Source organism: Schistocerca nitens, chromosome 3 (genome assembly GCF_023898315.1).
Source record: "Schistocerca nitens isolate TAMUIC-IGC-003100 chromosome 3, iqSchNite1.1, whole genome shotgun sequence".
Classification (NCBI taxonomy): Eukaryota; Metazoa; Arthropoda; class Insecta; order Orthoptera; family Acrididae; genus Schistocerca; species Schistocerca nitens.
This window is the reverse complement of record NC_064616.1, coordinates 187099933-187124737: the sequence shown is the minus strand read 5'-3', so window position 1 is coordinate 187124737 and position 24805 is coordinate 187099933. Positions and strand designations below refer to the sequence as shown.

General features: G+C 40.1%; 1 protein-coding gene across 2 annotated transcripts in view; it reads right to left on the bottom strand.

The window, feature by feature from the left end:
* LOC126248130 (dymeclin) overlaps positions 1 to 24805 on the bottom strand; it is a 161233-nt gene that overhangs the window by 8331 nt on the left and 128097 nt on the right. For both annotated transcript variants that reach the window (XM_049948817.1, XM_049948818.1), the window contains exon 12: positions 8448 to 8630. In XM_049948817.1, the coding sequence (XP_049804774.1) occupies positions 8448 to 8630 (183 nt within the window). The remainder of the gene's footprint in view (positions 1 to 8447; positions 8631 to 24805) is intronic.

The following is a 24805-nucleotide window of genomic DNA, read 5'->3' as shown; positions in this document are numbered from 1 at the left end:
CAGTGCCCTATCACACTGTGACCCTTATGTATTGGAATTTTCATAATCTTGAAGCAACTCTGTTGCACTTTTAATGCGGATAGCAAATTCATAAGATGATTACCCAGTGTCTTCTGAATTTTGTGTTTGCTGAAAGCCAACATGGAGGAGCATTGAGATAACACAAGAATGTTACACAGAGATGTGCTCTGTCAGCCTATTTCTATTTCAAGATCAAAACTCGTACTGTACTAAAAATCTGAGCTATGGCTTCTTCAGCCTCGTTTACTCTGCTGCCTTACCACAGTTTTTGAGTAAGCCTGTAGAAACTGATACAGTGTTTGGTCTTCTGTCATACAAAAGTTAAGATCCTTTCATGTACAAATCTGGTGTCGCTCTGTGCAGACTGTTCTCCGTATTTAACCTGCTGTCAGACAGCATTGTATTATTTTCTTTTTACACACACTTAGCATCATATCACTGGAACCTATCACCAACTGTGTTTTTAAAAACACATGCTTACTTCAAGGTTGCTTTAGCAGTACTGCTGCATATCCCCTCTTTTCCAATATTGCCGCATATTCACTCCTCACCCTCCCGCATCTTGCTATGCTTACCCTTCCTCTTGCCCCCTTCACACCTTCACTAACAGCATGCCATTTCTCCTACTCTCCTCACCTTCCACTCTTCCTAGAAATAATGCGTTCTCTCCACTTTGCCCTGACCTTACACACCCATAACATGTTGTGCCTCCCATGCCATGCAGTGCTGTACCCTGCCAACCCTTCACGCATTTGAGCCACCATTATGATATGTCAACACCACTTGCTCAACTCTCTCCTTTCCCTCCATGCAACATGCTCTTTTCGTTTCAATCAGGAGCTTGTTTACAAACATGCGCCATTGTTGTACAGAACCACATGACCACTCATGACCTTTTCATATTTTATGAACAGATTATAAATTCACTGCATTCTTTCCCTTGCTTTACATAAAATTTTATGAGTAAGTACAGACTGTTTTTAGTTGTTTCGTTGTTGTGGACATTTACAATTAATTTACCTTTTCATGGGTTTTTTCTTGTGTTTCTCCATGTCAGTAACTTTGTATTTTGTACTTTCTTAGAGTATTTTCACATTATGCCTCCTATAGGGAATTGGTAATTGTTCATGAGATTTCCTGTCAAAGGGTCTTAGAGTAGTATCAAATCAGCAGATCATAGCTTTCAATAATGAGGGTTGATGGGGTAGTGAGCAGTGTTCTTACATAAGATAACGACCTGCCACAGATCTGTGCTTGAAGTACTTGTTGTTTCATGTTATTATTATAATTGATATAATGAGGTTATACCATACATGCTGACAATTTTAATTTGTGGTTCTGGGATTTCAATAAGTATGCAAAGGGGTGCACATTTTCTACAATTCATGAGTAACACAAGTTGGACCTGTATGATGTCTGGCAAGCTCTTACACTACGTGCATTCACTCCACAAATATTTAAGGTCATATAAGATCCTTATTTTGCAACTGGACACTACTAGGTTGAAACCTGAGCAGCAACTTATGAGAAATATTGATTATAGTTAACCAATTATCCTACAAAGGTGATACTGCCATGTTGAAGACACCTTCTGTGCTAGGCTGGGTGGCTTGTGAGCTCTGAAGAAGCTGCGGACTATGCTGGCAGTAGTGCAGTTGCTGGCCTGCTGGCAGGGTCACCCAAGCTGGACTGGCCTCAATGGAGGAGCGCATCCCACACCATTGGGTATGGGCTAGGGGGGCTGTATACACTAGGCCATCAATCCTTCCACAAGAGCTAAACCCAAAATAAAAGCCTGGTCCTCCAGGTTGGAGGTTGAGCATAGCATCGATACCTCTGCCTTGTAAAAAGCTTGTCATCATGAATAAACTAACAAGGAACACCGGACTGCCCTTAAGGAGATGAACTGCACCAAGAAACAGGAATATAGGTATATTGGCACTTAAATTTTGAACATGGAAAGTTCGTACACTGCTGCAGATGGGAGCTACGAACAGTATTGTGGAAGAGCCTACGCACTTCAGGAAATCAGGTGGAAGGGAAGGGGAGAGGAGAGAATCATAAGCTTAAATTCTCCCTTATTATTCAGGAAAAGATAAAAGGAAGGAAGGAAGATTGGGCTTAGCATCCCATCGATATTGATCGAAGTCATTAGAGATGGAGCACAAACTCAAACTGTTTCAAGTATGGGGAAGGAAATTGGTCATGCCCTTTCAAAGGAACCATTCTGGTATTTACCTGGAGCGATTTTGGGGAATCATGGAAAACCTAAATCTGGATGGCCAGACGGCGGTTTGAACTGTTGTCTTCGCAAATTCGAGTCTACTGTGCTAACCAATGTGCCACATCAATCAGTAGAAGATGAAAGACATGAGGGGGATAGAGGTGGGTTTATAGTCACCAAAGATATGTGTAGCTCTCTCATTGCTTTCACTCCACATAATGAAAAAATATGTACTCTGCATGTCAAAAGCAAATTTCACCATGTGATCTTTGTGGACGTATATGCACCAACTGAAGAATCAGATGAGACAGGAGCTACAAACAAAAGATGGTGAATACCATATATACAAAGAATGGAACTCTGTTAAAAACGCTATTCTGACAACAGCACATGAAATACTGGGGGAAACAAAGAGCCTTAGAAATGAATACGGGTATGATGATGAATGCAGACAGGCACTGGAACAGAAAAAGGAAGCAAGACTGAAGTGCTGACAGTGAAAGACAAGATCAAATCAGGCATTATATAATGAAAGGAGAATAGAGACAGCAAGGGTGTGTAGGAGAGGAAGGGAAAAAGAAGGGGGAGTCATAAGCAGAAAAAAATGGCTCTGAGCACTATGGGACTCAACTGCTGTGGTCATAAGTCCCCTAGAACTTAGAACTACTTAAACCTAACTAACCTAAGGACAGCACACAACACCCAGCCATCACGAGGCAGAGAAAATCCCTGACCCCGCCGGGAATCGAACCCGGGAACCCGGGTGTGGGAAGCGAGAACGCTACCGCACGACCACGAGATGCGGGCTCATAAGCAGAAAGATAAAAGAGATGGAAGAACGCTATCAACAGAATACAGCAGAAAGTTTTATAAAAAAAAATTGAAGGAGGAACTCAAGAATATAGCCTGAAAATTACAGCATTTAAGGGCAAAGAGAGAAATTGCCTGCGAGATGAGGAACACATTCTGGAGAGAACCCATCAAGAGAATTCAGGGGAGCAATTCTACCAGGATTGTGCAGTCACTATATTACACTGCAGATCCAGAGATAGAAGAATCCACATTAGAAAAGGTACAGAAGGTAGTGTAGTTTCTAAAAAAACTACAAAGCGTCAGGAACTGATGGAATAACAGCAAAACTGTTTAAAAAATGGGGCAATATGTCACCATAAGCAAATGTAAAAACTTATCAAGTTGATATGGAATCAGGAAAGAAATCCAGAAGAATGGACCTTGGGGGTAATCCTACCAATCCACAAGAAAGGAGACAAGACTTGTTCGAATTACTGAGAAATTACCAAGTTGAATGTAACCCACAACATTCTATTAGTATTATTTACAACATGCTGGTGCCATATGCAGAAGAGATTCGGGGAGAATATCAGTGTGGATTTCAGTCTAATATGTCAACGACAGATCAAATATTTGTGCTGAGGCAAATACACGAAAAGGCATATGGGTATAATACTGAGCTTCCACAAGGCCTTCTATAGTCTTGGTAGGGCATAAATGCTAAATGATTTGCTACTGCTCGGTACACCATATAAGTATGTTTAACTTATCCAACAACAGTGATTCATTTCCAAGGCTGCAGTGCGAGTGGCGAACCCACGAAATGGTTTAGCCTTAGTAAATGAGTCAGACAATGTTTCTACAATGCTTTTAAATCTGACTCTTGAAGTAGGCATTCAGAAGCTTCAAATATTTGGTTACATAGGCAAAAAGTCAACCAAGATATGTGCATATGCTGATGATGTAGCAATTAGTACTAGAAGAAGAGTTTCACTAGCGATAAGCAGCTGGTTTCAATTTTGAACATGTGCAGAACTTTAATTATCTGGGATCTACAACAACAGGACAAATCTCATGTCAACTAAAATAAAATAGTGCATCTTAAGTGATAATAGATGCTTAGACACATTAAAGAAATTGTTGGCCTCTAGGTTATTAAACAGAAAACTGAAACATCAAATTTATAAGGTCATGATCAGGCCAGTTGTCACCTACAGATGTGAAACATGGACAATGAGTGCTGATGAGCAGCAGCTCAGGATATTTGAATGCAGTGTTCTGTGCAAGACCTATGGGACAATTCAGGATGACAATAGTTCCTGGAGATTTACAATGAACACTAAGGTGGATTGCCACATACAAGGAGCTGACATTGTAAGAACAATAAAAACTTGAAGAATAGCCTAGCCTGGATATGTCCTTATGATGGATACTGGATGAATAACTAAAAAAGTTTCTCAATGGAGGCCAACTGGAAGAAGACAGAGGAGGCCACAAAAGTGGTGGATAGACAATAAGGAAGAACATTTGAAGAGTTTTTGGGATTGCAGCTGGTCGTTGTAAGAGGGCTCGCCTGAAGATGACTGGCAGGTGCCAAGCTGAAAGATTGTCGAGTGACGACCAGCTGCAATCCCAAAATCTCTTCGAACATTCAATTCACCAGGAAAATTTTAAATTTCACAATTTGGAAGAAGATACACAGTTAAAGGATGGCAGAGAACTGCACCAGAGAGGGTAGAATGGAGGAAACTTGTTTTAGAGGCTAAGACCCATGGAAAGTTGCAATGTCACGGGAAGAAGAAGAAGAAACCTGTATTACTTGTAGGGCAAACCAGAAAACATTCACACCACAACTTGGTCACATTTCAATCTTAATAATTTTAATCTCCCTCAATTATGCTTAATTAAATTGTAAAACTATCTGTGTAATTTTAACCAAGTGATGTCTATAAGAACTAATATCCTACGACGTAACATACAGTGGTTTTTAAGTGAATAGTTATATGTTTTCTTTTTGCTTTTCTGAGATTTTCACTAATATTTGGCTGCATCAACCTTTATCAATGATGTATTCAAGTCGAGGCAGTGACAGCTTGACAGGTACTCTGTCTAGTTTATGCTAGCATTTTCCAGCTAAAATGACTGAACAACTTAGACCTAGCTATAATATTTCACTGTCCTGTATGTATTCGTACTTGAATATGGGGTGATATGAAGGACTATTACATTATGGGGTAATTTCAGATGTCAAAGTGGAAGGTGGAATTTTAATACTAGAAATTCGAGGACTATGTTGTCTAGCTTGGTTATCTGCTAACTTTATCCATATTTTCAATGTCTTGTCAGTATACTGTCTTTTGAAGTGATCCTGGGTAATGAAATCACCCACCTGCTTGAATCTGACAATTAGAAATTGTTTCTGTTACTCTGAATGTGGATATGCTATGTAATATAAGAAAATATTTTGTAGTTCTGTATTTTAATGTGGGTTAATGTAGATAAGGTTTCCATGTGCTTTATGGTGCACCATCTCTCTGACTTGCTGACTGAATTCTGCATTTTATTGGCATTGTCTTGATGTGCTTTAGTCTGTGGAACTGTGGCAACTATAGCCTGTGAATAACAGGGGGAGCATGTAGCAAGATTTTACCTTTGTTATTACTCTTTTGCAAATGTACTTAATAAAGTTCTAATAAAAGTTAGGTGTTAATGTTTTCCACTGAGGTTGATTTAGTATGTATCTCATCCAAATACATTACCACAGAATTGAATATTATGTTATGTTGACGATGTGTTTTATATTTTGGCACTGCTTGCATTATGTAGGAATGAGATTAATATTTGCAAGGTAACCCAAGTAACTATACATTTCTAGGGTGCCTGTTGACTATTACAGCATCCATGCTGATTCAGTTCGGCCAATATATACTATTTAACTACACTGCATTTAGTATTGTTTAAGGCACATTGTTTTAAGCCATCAAAGCACAGTCCATTGTTTTACTGTAATCAATATTTTACAATTCTGACTACATTTTAATGTTTAGTATTTTACTATTTACTTATCTGATGAAATCTGAAATACAACCACATTTAAATCTCTTCAGACTTAAACAAAAATTTATAAAGATTCCCCTTTTCTCTGCAACCCCCCCCCCCCCCCTTTGGTATATAAGGTCCATACATAGGCAAACCGTCTTTCTGGGAAGTGGATGATGCCTTTATGTAATCAATGTGAGTTACCATTCCTGTAGAAGTGGGAACCAATGTTCAGCATGGCAGCCAGTCAAGGAATATTTTAGGAAATTAGTGGGAAAAAGAAATTTCAAAGGCCCAAGCCAAGTCTCAAGTCTTTTACAACTTTTCTCCCAAAATAATTTTGGCTGTGGATAAGTGACCCAAACTTACTGTCTTTCCAGTTACATCTGCTTACAAGAAGCCTCTTTCAGACCTCTGCTGAGGCTTGCTGGCGAATTAATGCCATCAGTTTTAGCTATGGCGAGTGTGGAATGCACACCACATGTGCAGACACTTTCTAGTGATCCAGACCCTTGAGTAGCAAGGCATGGGCATTATGGATATTGGTGTGCTCAAAACCCACACTCACATCCTGTTCCTGAAATGCAGCCTAAGCCATGAAATTACCCCAATGGTATAACCATGAAAATTCCCTTCTATGGATCCGCAGCCCTCCTTCCAAAAGGAGCTTCATGTTTTAAATTCTGCCAGCCCCTGTCCCTCACAAAGCTGGTATTGCAGAAACATCTCCATGGCAAAGGTATCCCAGAACACCCTCTGCAAGATACTTTTACTCTGCAATCCTCACTACATCTGCCAGATTGAGACCCTTGTTCTCCAACACCTGGAAGAGCACTATAGACTTCATAAATTATCAAAGCTGTCGACAGCTTACTCCCACCTTTGAGCACCACTACTCATCTGCACTCTGCACACCTATCCTACCCACAGTGCCCCCCCCCCCCCCCCCCAATCAACCATTCATATCACCCAGATCCTGCCTTGGTGACCTTTTCAACTTGTCACATTCTCCAAAACTCCCTCCCAACACTCCACAAAATTCAGAACGTATACAACCCCATAACGCTTTGGTTAAGCTTTCCACAATAAACCTCCATCCCACACAAATTTCCGTCCTATCCCAAGGCCTCTCCTTCAGCTCCACACCCACGTTGAGCCATGGTGGACTTGTCAACTTCTCCCAACCCCTTCGGTGTAAACGCTTCTTTGCCACAAATCCCTCCAACCAAAGCCTACCTAGTCCCAACATTGAGTCTTGCCTCTCCCAGGTTTTACTAAAATTAAAAAATGACCCATTTCTCACCTAACCTCACCACCCTTGGTCACCTTCTAGGAATTCCTCACCCCCAACTTGGTCTCACCCTCCTTTCCCACAAACATAAACCTAACTACAGAAGAAAGGACAGCAACTGAAAACCTCAAAACACACCACGATTTAATCACTGTTCCAGCAAACAAAGACTCCGCCACTGTCATGATGAATCACAGTGACTTCCTGACAGAAGACTTCTGCCAACACACTGATTACTCTACCCACAAACTCTGCCATATTTATCCCATCCACCAAGTCCAACAACCTCCAGTCCCTACTGAAATCCTTAGGCTTAGGCTCATCTTAGAATTTCTACCATGAGTCCACCTCCGCCCTCACTTGAAGGATCCCCTCCCCCGCTCCACTCACTCACCTTCTACTTGCTTCCAAAAGTTCACTGGGTATCTATACAGCAACATCAGACATGACCAAGGCCTTGCAACTATCAAATACTATCTCTTTCAGTGTCCTTCTGACTCCAGCCCAGCAGCTAATCTCACTTTCACCTTACTGGTATATCCTCACACACAACTATTTCTCTTTTGAGGTGAAGATACACAAACAAAGCCCTGGCACAGACATGGGCACCTGCATGGCACCCTGCTATGCCAACCAGTTCATGGGCCATCTAGAGGAATATTTCAGAGCCTCCCAAAACCCCAAACCCATTGTCTGTTTTAGATTCATTGATGACACCACCTCCACACCCTCTCCCATCTGCTCCACCTTGCCCTCTTTGACACCATGTGCCACATTTCTGGACATTAACCTTCGCCTCTCTAATATCTCCATCCACTCCTTTTTGATTGGTCTCCCTGATTCCTGAATAGATTGTGGCATGATGCCTGGATAAATAAATAAATAGTTTAAGCATATGGTACACTATTGATTCAACTAAAAAAAGACACAATAAATAAGAAAATCATACCAAAGATAGTAATTACACATTTTTCTACCTAGTGAGCTAGAGAATATTACCAGTGTTTTAGTCACATAATTTCACAGACAATAAATAAACCAATAAAATGCACAGGACAATATGTGAAGTTATGTACTTACAGTGTCTATGTTCTGAACAACATCTTGGAAGGCCTGGTGTGACTGGTATGGTTCAAATACATGCTTTTTGTACAAAAGTGTGTAGATGAGGTTGGTATTGTAGGCTAACTGATGACTCAGGCATGAGTTTAATACCTCTAAAATCATTCTCAGAACTTCTTCAAGAACTGATACATCTTGAGCCTTCATAACAAAAAGAAAACACACATATTAACAATATCTAAACATCTGGAACATAATGAAAGTAAGTAGTAGAGAAGAAAAGTATGAAGGTGGGGAGAGAAGGAAGGAGGACAGGGATAGTCTGAGGATAAGAACTAAAAATGACTGATGTGAGTGTTATTGTGGGACTGAAGGATGTGTTGAAGAGAGAACTCTCACTTTACTAGTTCAGAAAAGCAGGTGTGGGAAGGGACAGGGAATAAGAGGGATATGAACAACACGGCTTGCAGACCAGAAATTGAAGTTAGCCTTTCTGTGCTGAGATTGGGGTACAAAACAAGGAATTGCATAGTGCTGTGATTATGGCAACAGGTTCAAAAGCCACCAATGTGAATCCTTCAAAGCATCCAAGAACCAGAATGTCACATATGATGTACACTCTTTGACATAAAACTCGACCGGTGATCGGCCGCTTCAGAGGCAAAGACCACGTCGATCGCGACATGGGACAATTAAACTGGCCAACTCGCTAATTCTCTTAAGTCCGGTTATCTGCACGATCTGGCAACACTGTAGGCTGCGGCACTTCCTGGAGGAAGACTTGTCCCATTATAGAGAAACTATACGCCTGTGGTCTAGCGGTAGCGTGCGTTGTTTCTGTTCATAATGTCTGTGGATCGAGAGCAGCCGGCGCAAAATGTTTTTATAGCCTCTTCTGTCTGAATGCTGAAGACGTGAATGTAAAGGTAGCGCAGATTCAATCTATTTCGCTTTCTGACACATCGATATCAAAATTTTATCCAGTAACCATTTTGCGGCAGATTTCTTGCAGACTGTCCTCCTCTGGACGCCGTATGCTGCAAAACTCCGGGATCCATTTGCTGGCTACCGGCAGCAGCCGTGGCGAGGACAGTGGCGCTGCACTCCGCTGTTCTTTATCGAAAGCGCCTGCTACCGCTCATCGCTTTTGATGACTTAAAACGCTTTATTATTAAATGTTGCTCCACAGAAAATTTCTACGATTTCCATTCACGCTCACAAGCAACGGAGACAGACGCCCTGATTAGTAGGCGGGTACTATATTACATTAATCGGCAAGAGCTGAGTATGACCCGAAATTAATTTTATAGACTGGTACGAAATTAAACCACCTCACTACATTCGATGAGTTTATAAATGCTTCATACCTTGTTTCTTTTCCCTACAAAGTCAATTATTTGTGCAACTTTTGGCCAATATTCAGATGTTTTCGTCAAGCCAGAGAGCGTCTGTGGTGTAAAGCGTATTACAGTTCTTGTTTCATTCCTTATGGTAAGTCTACGCGATAAACTGTGTGAATACCTTGCAATGCATGCTCTGTAGCAGTGCAGGAACACTGCACATTTGGAGTTCAATGTATCGATTCATGAAGTATTTAATGTTGATTGGAATTGATAGTTAAGGTCAATAGATTTAAACTAGAAAAATTTATCGTTTTGAATGTTTCAGAGAGCGGAAAGGAATTGCTAATGCCGGTGTCAGAAAACTTCTACAGTTAAATGCTATTGCAAAAATTTAGAAGAGAGGAACTGTATTAGTCAACATGTGCACTTCATAAATAACCTCCTGACATGTTAGACCTATATCATGAACAAAGCTCAAATTCATATCATTGACAGTCGGTTTGAATCTTTTGAGGAATTATTTTACAGTGAAGCACCTTGGCATTTGGAAAGCAGACATCCATGATATTAACATAATTTACTAAGTCGAAATTGGACGAAGATTGATGTGTAAAGGCATTCTTCAGATTTCGTATAAGGAATTTTTACTAGCAGATTGCAACTCCATTAATTAAAATGGAAAATAAAAGGTTGTATTCAGCGGCTTTCACAGAGATTGGAACTGCTCTCTTATATAGTACTAGCACCGCAACGCACAAGGGAACCTCTGAGCTAACGACAAACTTGCCTGAGCCTCAAAACGCAACCTTAAACACACAAACAGGTGCTACGTATGTGAAGAACACCGTTCTTGGAGTCCAGAAATTAAATATACTTCATAAGTGTCTCATCTTACAGTGGATTATATTGTATGAGCCTTTGATGTGAAAAACGAATGTCAAGTGAATTTAGCAAGGTATGCCGCGGTACACCCGGAAGTAAATGCACTATCACATTGTTGACAAATACTTGCTACGATGCTGCCAAATCTCGGCTCTCTTACGAGGCAGCTCTTCAGCTAAATGTTTGTCGTGATTGTCCGATACGGTTCTTCAGAGTGGAGACGCGCACGCACGTTTGGTTTTTATGCGGCGTTCTCCCCTGATAGTTTCTGACGTCGCCTTGTGGGCTATGTATACATTTGAGACATTAAATTATCATTAATCCAGAATGATACAAGTTTCAGCTTCCGGCGTGGAAGAAGGCTGTTGACGCCGACATTATATCATTTCAACGTAGGGAAAGCAAAACGGATGATTCAGTGTTTCTCATTCAGCGTAAAGCATGAGATAATTTTCCGTAACGTTCATAATCATCTAAAAATACAAACGAAGTAAAAATACATCGGAAGCTTATTTGAACTGAATATAAAGTAAATTATCACACGCTTTGTACCTCGATGTCGAATGTGTCCACGTGCTATCTTTTGCAGCATAGATATAGAATGTCATGATTACCACGAGAATGAAGAAGTATGTTGGTAAGGATGGAAGCAAGAAGAGACGCAGTCAACAGATATTCGATTCCTCATGACATTCATTTCATTTGAGATGTAAGAAGAGGTAAAGCGAGATATTACTTTCGTTAACAAGAAAGATATGCCGCACATATTGATAACGAGGAAGTCTGCGTCTTCATAAGTTTCATCCTTGAAATCTGTATGCTCTATTATATACTACGTAGCCCGATCATTGTTTGAGTAACGTTACCCTCTTGTTTGGCCCTCCAAATGCATATCTCTGCATGAAAGTAGTTGTTCGAACCCTTCCTGCGTTGTTTTTGAGTTTTATTGCTTGGAATTCATGAAGCAGACCCTTCTTTCATAGCTAGTCTTTACGTGCATCGATACCAAATAGGGATGTGAAAAGTCTTGCGAGTGAGAGAATGACAATAATAATCGTAACACGAACAAGCAAATAATGGATGAAGTTTATTGCAATGCAGAATGAGAATGGCCGTGAATATCAAAATAGGTTGATCGTTGAGTTTGCACAATGCAAATATCTTCTTAGCATTTTGTTTCTGAGTTTAGTTCTGGATGTTTGCTGAGAAAAAGGGAAAGTCGGTACTTCTCGCTAATGTAATACAATGTGAACCAGTAACTACCCTGTCCTTAGTACAAGACTCAAGCAGGTCCCCAAGTAGATAGCAAAGCAATGCTGCATTCTGTTCCCTGACGTTGCACTGATGACGGTTAATGCCGATAGTTCCGATTATGAAATACAAAACGTATTGCAGGTTAGGACCTAGGATCGTATTATTAAATTTGCGATGTAGATGATACATGAACGTGATAAGACTATCCAGTTTACTCGTCAATATAAAAAGACAGTATTTTGGGAATTGAGCATGGTTTTTCGGCACCAATGCTGAAAGAGAGTTAATGATCACAGGCGTGCCAAACCCTTTTCAAAATGTCTGCCAAGTACCAAAAACAATAGCAATATGAGTAAAGCACTGGACAGATCAGAAAGGCCTCACTGCTATCCACAGCCTGTTTGTGTCAGCCCTAGTGGAGCTGCGCTGCCAGACGCCAACCCGATAGCACAATACACAGCCGAAATCTACGAATGAATTGTGTACTTACGCTCATCTGCTTCAGTGAAATTTGTTATACATGACTAGGATATAGCTGCCATAGTTAATACATCAATAATAATCCCGTTTATTGCTTCAGTAACTGTTACCGTCTTGTTTGACACCGAGATGATGTAAACAACACAAATTCGGGTCCCTGACAGTTAATTCTAGTCTCTTCAGGGACTTAGTCTTGTTTTGTTGTTGTTGTAAATTGGTATTCGCGAAGAATACCACTGTCGCAAATCCTGAGAGGTTTTCAAAACACACGATACGGAGGGTTAAGAATAGTCTCTCTGTTTTGACCTTTAGAATAGCAGTTGCCGCGCGGGGTGGCTGCGCGGTCTGGTGCGACGTTTCACAGATTTCACGGCCGCTTCTACCGGAGGTTCGAGTCCTGCCCGGGGCATGGATGTGTGTGATGTCCTTCGAATAAGTTAGATTAAGTTAGTGTAAGTAGTTTCTACGTCTAGGGACTGATGAACCTAGCAGTTTGGTCCCTTAGGCATTAAACTTAAAAAAAAAGAGCACTAGCGGAAGGAATTGATAAGATCAAGCTTTTGCAGAAAATTGGAACTAATGAAAAAAAACGGCTATAGTTATATAAATTGAGCACTTCACTGCAGTAGTGCCTTGTTCGCACAGTAGTAAATACAACCCTTACCATAATCGTAGCTGACGTATACAGCGTCCAACCTGAAACAAGAGAGTACGACCACCCATTGCATGAAGCGACCATTTTGAACTGAAATACGTTTCCTAACTCAAAACAAAAACTGCAAAAAGGTGGGAATTTAAGGAGATGGGACCTGGATAAATTGAAAGAACCAGAGGTTGTACAGAGTTTCAGGGAGAGCGTGAGGGAACAATTGACAGGAATGGGGGAAAGAAATACAGTAGAAGAAGAATGGGTAGCTTTGACGGATGAAATAGTGAAGGCAGCAGAGGATCAAATAGGTACAAAGACGAGGGCTAGTAGAAACCCTTGGGTAACAGAAGAAATATTGAATTTAATTGATGAAAGGAGAAAATATAAAAATGCAGTAAATGAAGCAGGCAAAAAGGAATACAAACGTCTCAAAAATGAGACTGACAGGAAGTGCAAAATGGCTAAGCATGGATGGCTAGAGGACAAAAAAATGGCTCTGAGCACTATGGGACTCAACTGCTGAGGTCATTAGTCCCCTAGAACTTAGAACTAGTTAAACCTAACTAACCTAAGGACATCACAAACATCCATGCCCGAGGCAGGATTCGAACCTGCGACCGTAGCGGTCTTGCGGTTCCAGACTGCAGCGCCTTTAACCGCACGGCCACTTCGGCCGGCCGGCTAGAGGACAAATGTAAGGATGTAGAGGCTTATCTCACTAGGGGTAAGATAGATACTGCCTACAGGAAAATTAAAGAGACCTTTGGTGGAAAGAGAACCACTTGTATGAATATCAAGAGCTCAGATGGAAACCCAGTTCTAAGCAAAGAAGAGAAAGCAGAAAGGTGGGAGGAGTATATAGAGGGTCTATACAAGGGCGATGTACTTGAGGACAATATTATGGAAATGGAAGAGGTTGTAGATGAAGATGAAATGGGAGATACGATACTGCGTGAAGAGTTTGACAGAGCACTGAAAGACCTGAGTCGAAACAAGGCCCCGGGAGTAGACAACATTCCATTAGAACTACTGACGGCCTTGGGAGAGCCAGTCCTTACCAAACACTACCATCTGGTGAGCAAGATGTACGAGACAGGCGAAATACCCTCAGACTTCAAGAAGAATATAATAATTCCAATCCCAAAGAAAGCAGGTGTTGACAGATGTGAAAATTACCGAACTATCAGTTTAATAAGTCACAGCTGCGAAATACTAACGCGAATTCTTTACTGACGAATTGAAAAACTGGTAGAAGCTGACCTCGGGGAAGATCAGTTTGGATTCCGTAGAAATGTGGGAACACGTGAGGCAATACTGACCCTACGACTTATCTTAGAAGAATGATTGAGAAAAGGCAAGCCTACGTTTCTAGCATTTGTAGACTTAGAGAAAGCTTTTGACAATGTTGATTGGAATACTCTCTTTCAAATTCTGAAGGTGGCAGGGGTAAAATACAGGGAGCGAAAGGCTATTTACAATTTGTACAGAAACCAGATGGCAGTTATAAGAGTCGAGGGGCATGAAAGGGAAGCAGTGGTTGGGAAAGGAGTGAGACAGGGTTGTAGCCTCTCCCCGATGTTATTCAATCTGTATATTGAGCAAGCAATAAAGGAATCAAAAGAAAAGTTCGGAGTAGGTATTAAACTCCATGGAGAAGAAATAAAAACTCTGAGGTTCGCCGATGACATTGTAATTCTGTCAGAGACAGCAAAGGACTTGGAAGAGCAGTTGAACGGAATGGTCAGTGTCTTGAAAGGAGGGTATAAGATGAACATCAACAAAAGCAAAACGAGGATAATGGAATGTAGTCGAATTAAGTCGGGTGATGCTGAGAGAATTAGATTAGGAAATGAGACACTTAAAGTAGTAAATGAGTTTTGCTATTTTGGGAGCAAAATAACTGATGATGGTCGAAGTAGAGAGGATATAAAATGTAGACTGGCAATGGCAAGGAAAGCGTTTCTGAAGAAGAAAAATTTATTAACATCGAGTATAGATTTAAATGTCAGGAACTCGTTTATGAAAGTATTTGTATGGGGTGTAGCCATGTATGGGAGTGAAACATGGACGATAAATAGTTTGGACAAGAAGAGAATAGAAGCTTTCGAAATGTGGTGCTACAGAAGAATGCTGAAGATTAGATGGGTAGATCACATAACTAATGAGGAGGTATTGAATAGAATTGGGAAGAAGAGGAGCTTGTGGCACAACTTGACTAGAAGAAGGGATCGGTTGGTAGGACATGTTCTGAGACATCGAGGGATCACCAATTTAGTATTGGAGGGCACCGTGGAGGGTAAAAATCGTAGAGGGAGACCAAGAGATGAATACACGAAGCAGATTCAGAAGGATGTAGGCTGCAGTAGGTACTGGGAGATGAAGAAGCTTGCACAGGATAGAGTAGCATGGAGAGCTGCATCAAACCAGTCTCAGGACTGAAGATCACAACAACAACAACAACAACAACAACTCAAAACCACTCCTTCTGTGATAATTATTGACAATATTTGATCGAGATGACAGGAAAATATTAAATGGATGTAGCAGATACAATGTAGTCCCACAGCCGCAAATCATTCTCATACCAACACAGTTGCCAAGAAGGGCGTACGACGTTGTGAGTCCTTGACTACGTTAGTGGCAAGAAGATTCCGTTTCCTTAGCAGGAATTCTTCACGAACGGATGCGGATACAATTCAGTCAGAATGACAGATATGGCGGTATGCCTACAAAGAGCAGAAAACCTAATTGTTAACCCTTTGAGTAATATTCCCACGTCTGTGACTCGTATCATGGTTAAAGCCCATGTATTACCACTGTTCGTTCTTACCTACATCATCAAATAACAGCAGGAACGGAGAGAAATACTTTCGGAGTAGACGCCTTGATATTTGAATTCATTTTTGGATGTAGCAGGTTTTCTTTTTCAATAAAGCTATTGTTTCTATTTCCAGACAACATTTCATATCCTTCTTACTTCTGCCGCAGTAGTTACTTTGCTGCCCACATGGGAAACCACGCCTAAGACTACCATCGTCTCATTTCCTGACCTAATACCCTCTGCATAGCCTTCCTTAATTTTACTGCTGCTCATTACCCTTTTATTAAAGGCTATACACCAAGGAAAAAGAAATAACATCTATATGTAATGTTTACCGTGATGAAATCAGAAAATTGTGCTTATAAAAGCGCTCAGAACCTCTGAACGAGCCTTTCAATTTGCAGCACACACCATACATTGGGTCATGAAAGAAAATAATATTAAGAGGAGCAAGTTGACCATAGCGAGCGTGGGAAGGATTTGATGAAGTGCCTTGAAGTTGGACCAGTTTCCGTCGAATTTAGTTCCTGATAGACTAAAATATGATCTTGATACAAAAGCATCAGTGTACTCATATGGGAACTACTACCAACCTGTAATTGAAAGAATACCTTGTGAAGTTAGGTAGCGTTTCGCTTGCGGCCATCACTAATTTTAATTTCAGCCCATTCCTTGATGACGCACTGTAATGTTTTCAAACTTTTCTCATTGTTTCCGGCCTCAGAGATTTCCTAAAGCGTTATATCGTGTGTTAGTCACACGGTAAGTTAGACACCCATAAAGCTCTGACTTGCTTTAGAGCATCAAATCATTTGAGCAGCGATTCGAAAATACAGAAGACCACTTCTGAAGAAGAGCCTGCTGTCAGCAGGTCGTGGAATACAACACTGTGGGCAGTAACAATATCCATGTTTTACGTCACAAGATGCAGAACTGATTTATATACTTTTCGAAAAACTCATTTCATGAATGCTTTCGAGTCTGGTAGTGTATGGGAAGGGTGTTTTTGTGATGATAAAAAGTCGGGTAACACAGATTTCACTAGTTCCGTTGGATTTGAGAATGGGAATGAGTTTTTGGGTAGTCGAGTGATGTGATCATGGTCAAGACCGAGTGCTGTTTCTACATCACAGTGGCTGCCGCAGTGTTTCGTCAGCACAAACACCACGTGACTGGGCACACTGCTCATGACGTCACATGCTGCGAGTGGGAGTGTCAAGGGGGCGCAGTGATTTTTCAAGATGTTACTCAATTAATAATTCAAATGGATTACATGAATATTGTAAGTGGGACAGGAACCTTAATTTACCTTTCATTGCTTATTTGTGGTCTGACTTAAATGAACTACAGCATCGTTTAATATCTTGCCTAACGATTGTCGTTTCTTTCTTAACAGTGATTCTTGACAAAGAGTTTTAACGAAGTTTATATTTTTGTGCGTCACATAACTGAAAAATTATATATTTTTATTTTGTCAGCCTTTGTTTCTCCACTGAGTTGTAAATGGTTCTCTTTATAAAACGAATAGTAAAGTCATAAGGGCAACAGTCGAAATGCAGTCGCAGTGGAATCGAGAGAGTAGGGTGCGTGTGGTTGCACTGATTGAGCATGGCAACTACTCGGCATCAGAAGCTGGAGAAAAGTGTGGAGTACCGGCAAGAACAGCTAGACGCTGGTGGAAAGAATACCAGGAAAGGGGCTATATAGGGCGGAAAGGAGGAAGTGGCCGGCGCCGTGTGTCTACTGCAGCAGATGATCAACGAGTTTTGGAGAATATACGTGCTAATCCATTCCTCAGTTGCCGTGGCCTGAAAGAGATATCTCAGTTTCCCGGCAGCGGAAAGACTGTTGCGAGGAGACTGAAAGACGCCGGATTATATTGTCGGAGAGCTGCTATAAAACAGCCATTGACCGACTAACAGAGGATTGACCGCAGCAGAATATATCGACTTTGAGTGGAGTAGAGTAATCTTCTCGGATGAAAAAATATTTTCTTCCTGCAGCGACGCCCCTGTTCACGTGAGAGACGAAATTTTCTCCATAAAGTTATTAGTTTATGCTGTTAGTGATTTTACATTTGTAGTAGGCACAAAATAATAAATATAAACAGTTCCCTATATCTTGATTTTAGTAGTTCATCCGTCATCTGATAAGTAAATATGACCCCTGAATTTGTGAATATTTGCATTAACACGCAAATGTTTTTTGGGTTAGGTATACCGCCCACGAGGACAACGCTTCCAGCCAATGTATCTTAACGAAAGTGAAAGAAGTGGACGGTTCTCTGTAGCTGTATGGAGCTATATTTTCGCTCAAGGGGCAGGTCCTCTCTGGAGAATAGAGGGAATTCTCAACGGAGAGGCCTACATTAACATACTGAATTCCATTATGAAGCCGAGTGATGAAATGCTGTACCCAGACGGTGAAATATATCTTCTGCAGGTATGAACAGTGGACATGTGGAACAATTAAGAGTATTTCCAGTTTTTCCTACGATTTATTCATTACTTTGATAAGCTCTACTTTGTCAGTTGTATAATTTTGATTTCTCCACCTTGCTTTGATACTGATGGCCGTGGAATATAGCTTTTCTGGGCATCATCTTAGTTTCTTCCTTTGGTGCCTCTTTCCATAATTGTATGTGTTAGGATGACGCCGTGTATTAATAAATAATATATGGTGTTGTTGTGGTCTTCAGTCCAGAGACTGGTTTAATGCAGCTCTCCATGCTACTCTATCCTGTGCAAGCTTCTTCATCTCCCAGTACGTACTGCAACCTACATCCTTCTGAATTTGTTTAGTATATTCATCTCTTGGTCTCCCTCTGCGATTTTTACCCTCCACGCTGCCCTCCAATACTAAATTGGTGATCCCTTCATGCCTCATAATATGCCCTACCAACCGATCCCTTCTTCTAGTCAAGTTGTGCCACAAGCTCCTCTTCTCCCCAATTCTATTCAATACCTCCTCATTAGTTATGTGATCTACCCATCTAATCTTCAGCATTCTTCTGTAGCACCACATTTCGAAAGCTTCTATTCTGTTTTTGTCTAAACTATTAATCATCCATGTTTCACTTCCATACATGGCTACACTCCATACAAATACTTTCAGAAACGACTTCCTGACATTTAAATCTATACTCGATGTTAACAAATTTCTCTTCTTCAGAAATGCTTTCCTTGCCATTGCAGTCTACATTTTATATCCTCTCTACTTTGACCATCATCAGTTATTTTGCTCCCAAAATAGCAAAACTCCTTTACTACTTTAAGTGTCTCATTTCCTAATCTAATTCTCTCAGCATCACCCGACTTAATTTGACACCATTCCATTATCCTGGTTTTGTTTTTGTTGATGTTCATCTTATATCCTCTTTTCAAGACACTGTCCATTCCATTCAACTGCTCTTCCAAGTCCTTTGCTGTCTCTGACAGAATTACAATGTCATCAGCAAACCTCAAAGTTTTTATTTCTTCAAGTGAATTTGGACAGAGAGAAGAGGAGGAGGAATTGGACCCTGGGGTGGGAGGGGAGGAGATGGACTGGAATAAATACGTACATATCCGGGAAATGCTGGGAACTCAGCTAGTTGACAATATACGTGGAACTATTACGAAATTGTTAACAAATGTGATGCAGCGTATCTTTTCACAATTGAATTTAACTGGTAATGTTAACTATTCTGTTGTTTGTATTGCTTCTGTAACACACACACACACATTGTTAAGGAAAATGGTAATCCATACTTAACCGAGTCGCTAGTATGGACTAAAACAAGACAAACTGCATATCGTAAGAGCTACACACACTTCTTCAGTACAAGATAAATTTTTCTTTTGTTTCCTTTACTGCTTGCTCAATATACAGATTGAATAACATCGGGGAGAGGCTACAACCCTGTCTCACTCCTTTCCCAACCACTGCTTCCCTTTCATGCCCCTCGACTCTTATAACTGCCATCTGCTTTCTGTACAAATCGTAAATAGCCTTTCGCTCCCTGTATTTTACCCCTGCCACCTTCAGAATTTGAAAGAGAGTATTCTAGTCAACATTGTCAAAAGCTTTCTCTAAGTCTACAAATGCTAGAAACGTAGGTTTACCTTTCCTTAATCTATTTTCTAAGATAAGTCGTAGGTAGGGTCAGTATTGCCTCACGTGTTCCAACATTTCTATGGAATCCAAACTGATCTTCCCCGAGGTCAGCTTCTACCAGTTTTTCCCCTTCGTCTGTAAAGAATTCGTGTTAGTATTTTGCAGCAGTGGCTTATTAAACTGATAGTTCGGTAATTTCATTTTCCTACTTACCTTTTCTTTTCTTAGGCTTCTCTCCACAGTTACTTCTTATATGACTCTGTGATTCATTTCTATCTCCTTCTACCTTGTTTTGGTCATTTTCCACTAAAATCAGTATTCTATTACCTGTAGGCGGACCATAATTCATTTTTTCAGATCCCATCTTTCACTTCCAAAGAAAAGAGTACTCTACATAATCCATTTTGCAGTGTGTTTCTATATTTCTATGACTTGTATGTTTACTTGAAAGAACATTATTCATAAACATAAACGGTTTTGCTAGCACTGTTCTTTGTTCTTTTGTTAAGCATCTATTTCTCTCTCATTCTGGTCCTGACGTGGCTGAAGTGCTATACTTGTAATGGCATCAGTTTTTATTGCTGTGTTCATATGTTTATTACTTTTTCTCACTGAAATTACCATTTGTTGTTGTTCTTACATTCCAGTGTTGTTATTTTCTCGATTTTCGGATAATACCTGCAAAATGTTGTTCATTTTGTTTCTATATGTGGAACTATTACGAAATTGTTAACAAATGTGATGCAGCGTATCTTTTCACAATTGAATTTAACTGGTAATGTTAACTATTCTGTTGTTTGTATTGCTTCTGTAACACACACACACACACACACACACACACACACACACACACACACACACACGTTGTTAAGGAAAATGGTATTCCATACTTAACCGAGTCGCTAGTATGGACTAAAACAAGACAAACTGCATATCGTAAGAGCTACACACACTTCTTCAGTACAAGAGAAGTGTTTTAAGTAGAACAACAAATGTCTGTCACAGTGTTAAAGGTGAAGAAATGCTCATTGCTCTTAAGATATTCATTTCAGACTCATTGCTCTTGTTTACTGGATATGTTTGTCTTGTTTCTGTCCATCCTATCAGCTCTTGAAATATGGACTACTTGTTTTTAATACCCTATATTCGAAGCAGATATGTAGACAAAGGATGTCCTCGCTTACTCATTTCCAGACGTTATATTTCTATTTTATTCCATTTGTATTGATTATTGGGCTGTAATGTATTAAAAAATTGGAACTAATCAACTCAATCCAGGCCAGTTTTTCTAATAGTAAAATTACACCTTCCATTTCGAACCATTCCTAAATAAATGAAGGAATTATTTCTTTATCGGTTCATTTCTTCTCTTTTAACTAGCAGAACATACAAACCTGTAATTGATTTGGTTGTTCTTACTTTGTTCCTGAATTGGCCTGCCCCAATAAACCGATCTATATTTCCTTTTATTAAAATTGTATGATATTCGTATGTTTCTTGGAGGCATGCTGTAGTTTTCACTATTGACTGCCTTGGCTGATTTTTCTTTTAAAGTTAAGCATAAGATAAAATATACTTTACAGTACTTTACTAACATTACAATCATGATCTATAACATATCCTCCAAGGTATACACTCTTTTTCTCCAAGTCACTTCTCGTAACTTAGAATATAATTGTGCAGTAATGTCCACATGTAAAATTATAATGTGTTCAGTGTATTTGTAAGTGTATTTCCTCACCTCCTGGCATGAGTGAATGATAACACAACTGTCAAACAGGAGAGGCGAGGTCTGTATCACCTAATCCCTTGTCGTTCGCACTCGTTTCTGCCAGCCACTTTGACATGGGAAGTGCGTGGTGACGGGGCTAGGAATCAGAGAGTGAACGTACTGGTGACGTAGTTTGAGGTTCCTGGTGTCTCAACCTAAAGCCGTTCACCCTAGTATGCTTTCTGTCAGGAAATGTCATCCTCGAAAAGTAGAAAGGATGGTTTTCTCATCCTTTGAAATTGTCAGATAGCCGCATCAGCACGTTTCCAGGATAGTACACAGTTGTTCACGTATTCGAGATTTGTTTCTTGTATATCTTTTCTTTATTCCTCCTTTATATTCAATTTTGATATCAGCTGGCAACTGCCCACATTGCCTTGATTAAAAATTATATGACAAAGAAACAAATAGTTTATTCCGTAGGTGCATGCAAATATATGAATTGGGTTACGATTCACAGATTTTATGATCTTAGTCAAAACAGCTATGTTGCATAAATGAATTGTTCTTGAGCAATGAGCATTACATAAAGATAAGTACGCGTAGTGGTATTTAGTTCACACTAATATGAAGGGAAGACTAATTTTATTAACATTCCTGAAATCAGCTATTTATCTCAACTGCAGGCGTTTACTCTGAGCGTGGGGCCACGTTGACACGAGGTGTGAACAGGCAACGTCAACAGCCACGGTCGCCTTCGGTAAATGCAACACATTGAGTGAACGAGCACGTGTAAAGTCCGTAGAGAATATCTCGTCATAAAACAGATTTGTTTCTTCTTTATATCTTTGTCAGTGGAAAGATAGAAAAAAGAATTCTATAGTGAAGGTTAGCAATCGTTTTGAATAAGCGAAGCAGATTAGCTTTACAACCATGTACCAGAGTCTAACAGTTCAAGAGACCGCTGCACTGTATTGAACAACTTACACCCCACCTCATCATTACCAAAGAATAGGAGGATGGTATATTCTGAAAGAAGGCCTACCTGCGTGTTATAACTGGTGCCTCAACTATATAACCATTCACTCTGTATTCTGATCTCCGTCCCAGCACCCTCCCCTTGTCAATGTAGGTTTTTGTCAACAGCTGTCAGCAAAGCATTTTGGAATGTGGAATCCTCCGAATAATTTATAAACCTGTAGCTTAGACTACACAGCCATTGAAGTTGTCGAATTTTTTCCCAGTATGGAAATTAAGTATTCATAGTATCAGAAGTATTGAAATTTCTAAGTTAATGGATGATCATTTCTTTACAGGACCATAGCCCGATTCATAATAGCAGAGCTGTCCAGAACTGGTTCCAAGGTCAGCAGAGAATAAAACTACTTCCTTTCGTGCCAAAATCACCAGACCTCAACCCCATTGAAAATATGTGGGCGGAGGTTACGAGGTTGTTACCACCTGTGTCAAGGAATTCAGAAACTCTGTGGGAAAATATGGAGAACACATGGTGGGAGATAAACGATCATCACAATCTCTCGGGGAATTTAGCCTTATCACTTCCCAGATGCCTTCGAGCAATTATAGAAAATGAGGGAGGATGGGTACAGTATTGAAAGAAAAATAAAGGTCAAACCAGTTGCGAGGTCCTAAAGTGTTCCAGAAACCTACCAAAGCTAAATGGTCCTTGTGTATTCTCATTAAATGTGTCACTGCATGATTCTTACACATAGCAACTACTAATTAAATTCTTTACTCAAAGAAATAAATAAACAAATGAATGCGCAACAGATAAATGTTAGATTTTGTAGTATTAACCCCAAATTTGGTACACTGTTAATCACCCGACTGTGTTTAAAGAAAACGCGCAAGTAACTGGAATCGTAACTGGACCTGCATAATAACTCCTTCTCCGTTCTGTAAGCTATTTCTTTTCATTCTGTCTTACTTTCATCTCTCAAAACATAATAACGGTATTACCAGTAACATACAGGATTAAATTGCCTAACAGCTGATCTTGTAACAGCACATATAAAGATATTTCTACTTCCTATGGTCTCTTATGAAGATATCCTTTTTATCACCCACAGGAAGGAATGAAGGATAGCCCACAATGCTTGATTCATAACGTCACAGCAACACACTATCACTCTCATTACCATTGGCCAAAGCAATTATTGTATCTCCACACGGACTAGTATCAGAAAAATTCTGTAACTTCTTCAATCACTGTCTGATCCCAGAAACACCTCCCACTTATTGACATGCCTCGATGTTAACTAGGTCTCGCTCGCATGGTTGGAAAGTTCACGCGGCAGCAATTCTGAAATTTACTTTCCCCCCATTATCCATGAATTTCAGAAACTCGTCAAATTACAAATTGAAACACAGGCAAGCTACAAATGGCTTCTTTGAAAACCAATTCTTTCAGATCAATATTAAGAGCATTACTTTCTACCATGAATTTCTGTTAGCAGCTTGATTAGTTAAAGCCACGAGATAATATTTTCCTGCACTTCCAGATTAGATTTTGAAACAAACTAACCAAAATCATGAATTTAAATTGACCATTACTAAAAAGAATTATGGTAAATCAACACATTCCTACTTATAAACTAATGGTTCCTAGCACTCAGTCATCCACACTTCATCATTTTCTTGATCAGCCCCATGTGGTGAGTGCCACATCTTTAGGTTATAATAGTTCATCACATGCATCCTATTTGTGTCGTACCTGCTTTACAATTGAATTCTAACACTTTACTGTTCATCGAATTACCCAAATGAAATATCAAATTCCGTTAACTTTCGAGTTACTCTTCACGGTCGCGATATAGTATTCTCACATTTGCCTATCTCTTACCTGCCTATAAACAATTTGGTTCCCTCCAAAATATTATATTAAATATATCCTGAAAGAGAAGGTTTCTATGTAAGGTGGAACATTAAAGCCTTAAATAACTCATTTCCTTTCCCTTTGTGGAGAGCATTTTGCTCCACCACTTCCTCAGTCCATCTGGCTGCTTCAGTCTTCCCCAGGAAAGTGCCTTCTCTTACTACGCTACCGCTGTCTTCCTGCCTACAGCAAGGATGGTGTGCATCCTGGCCAATCAAGACTCCAGAATTTCAAGCATTTGAAAC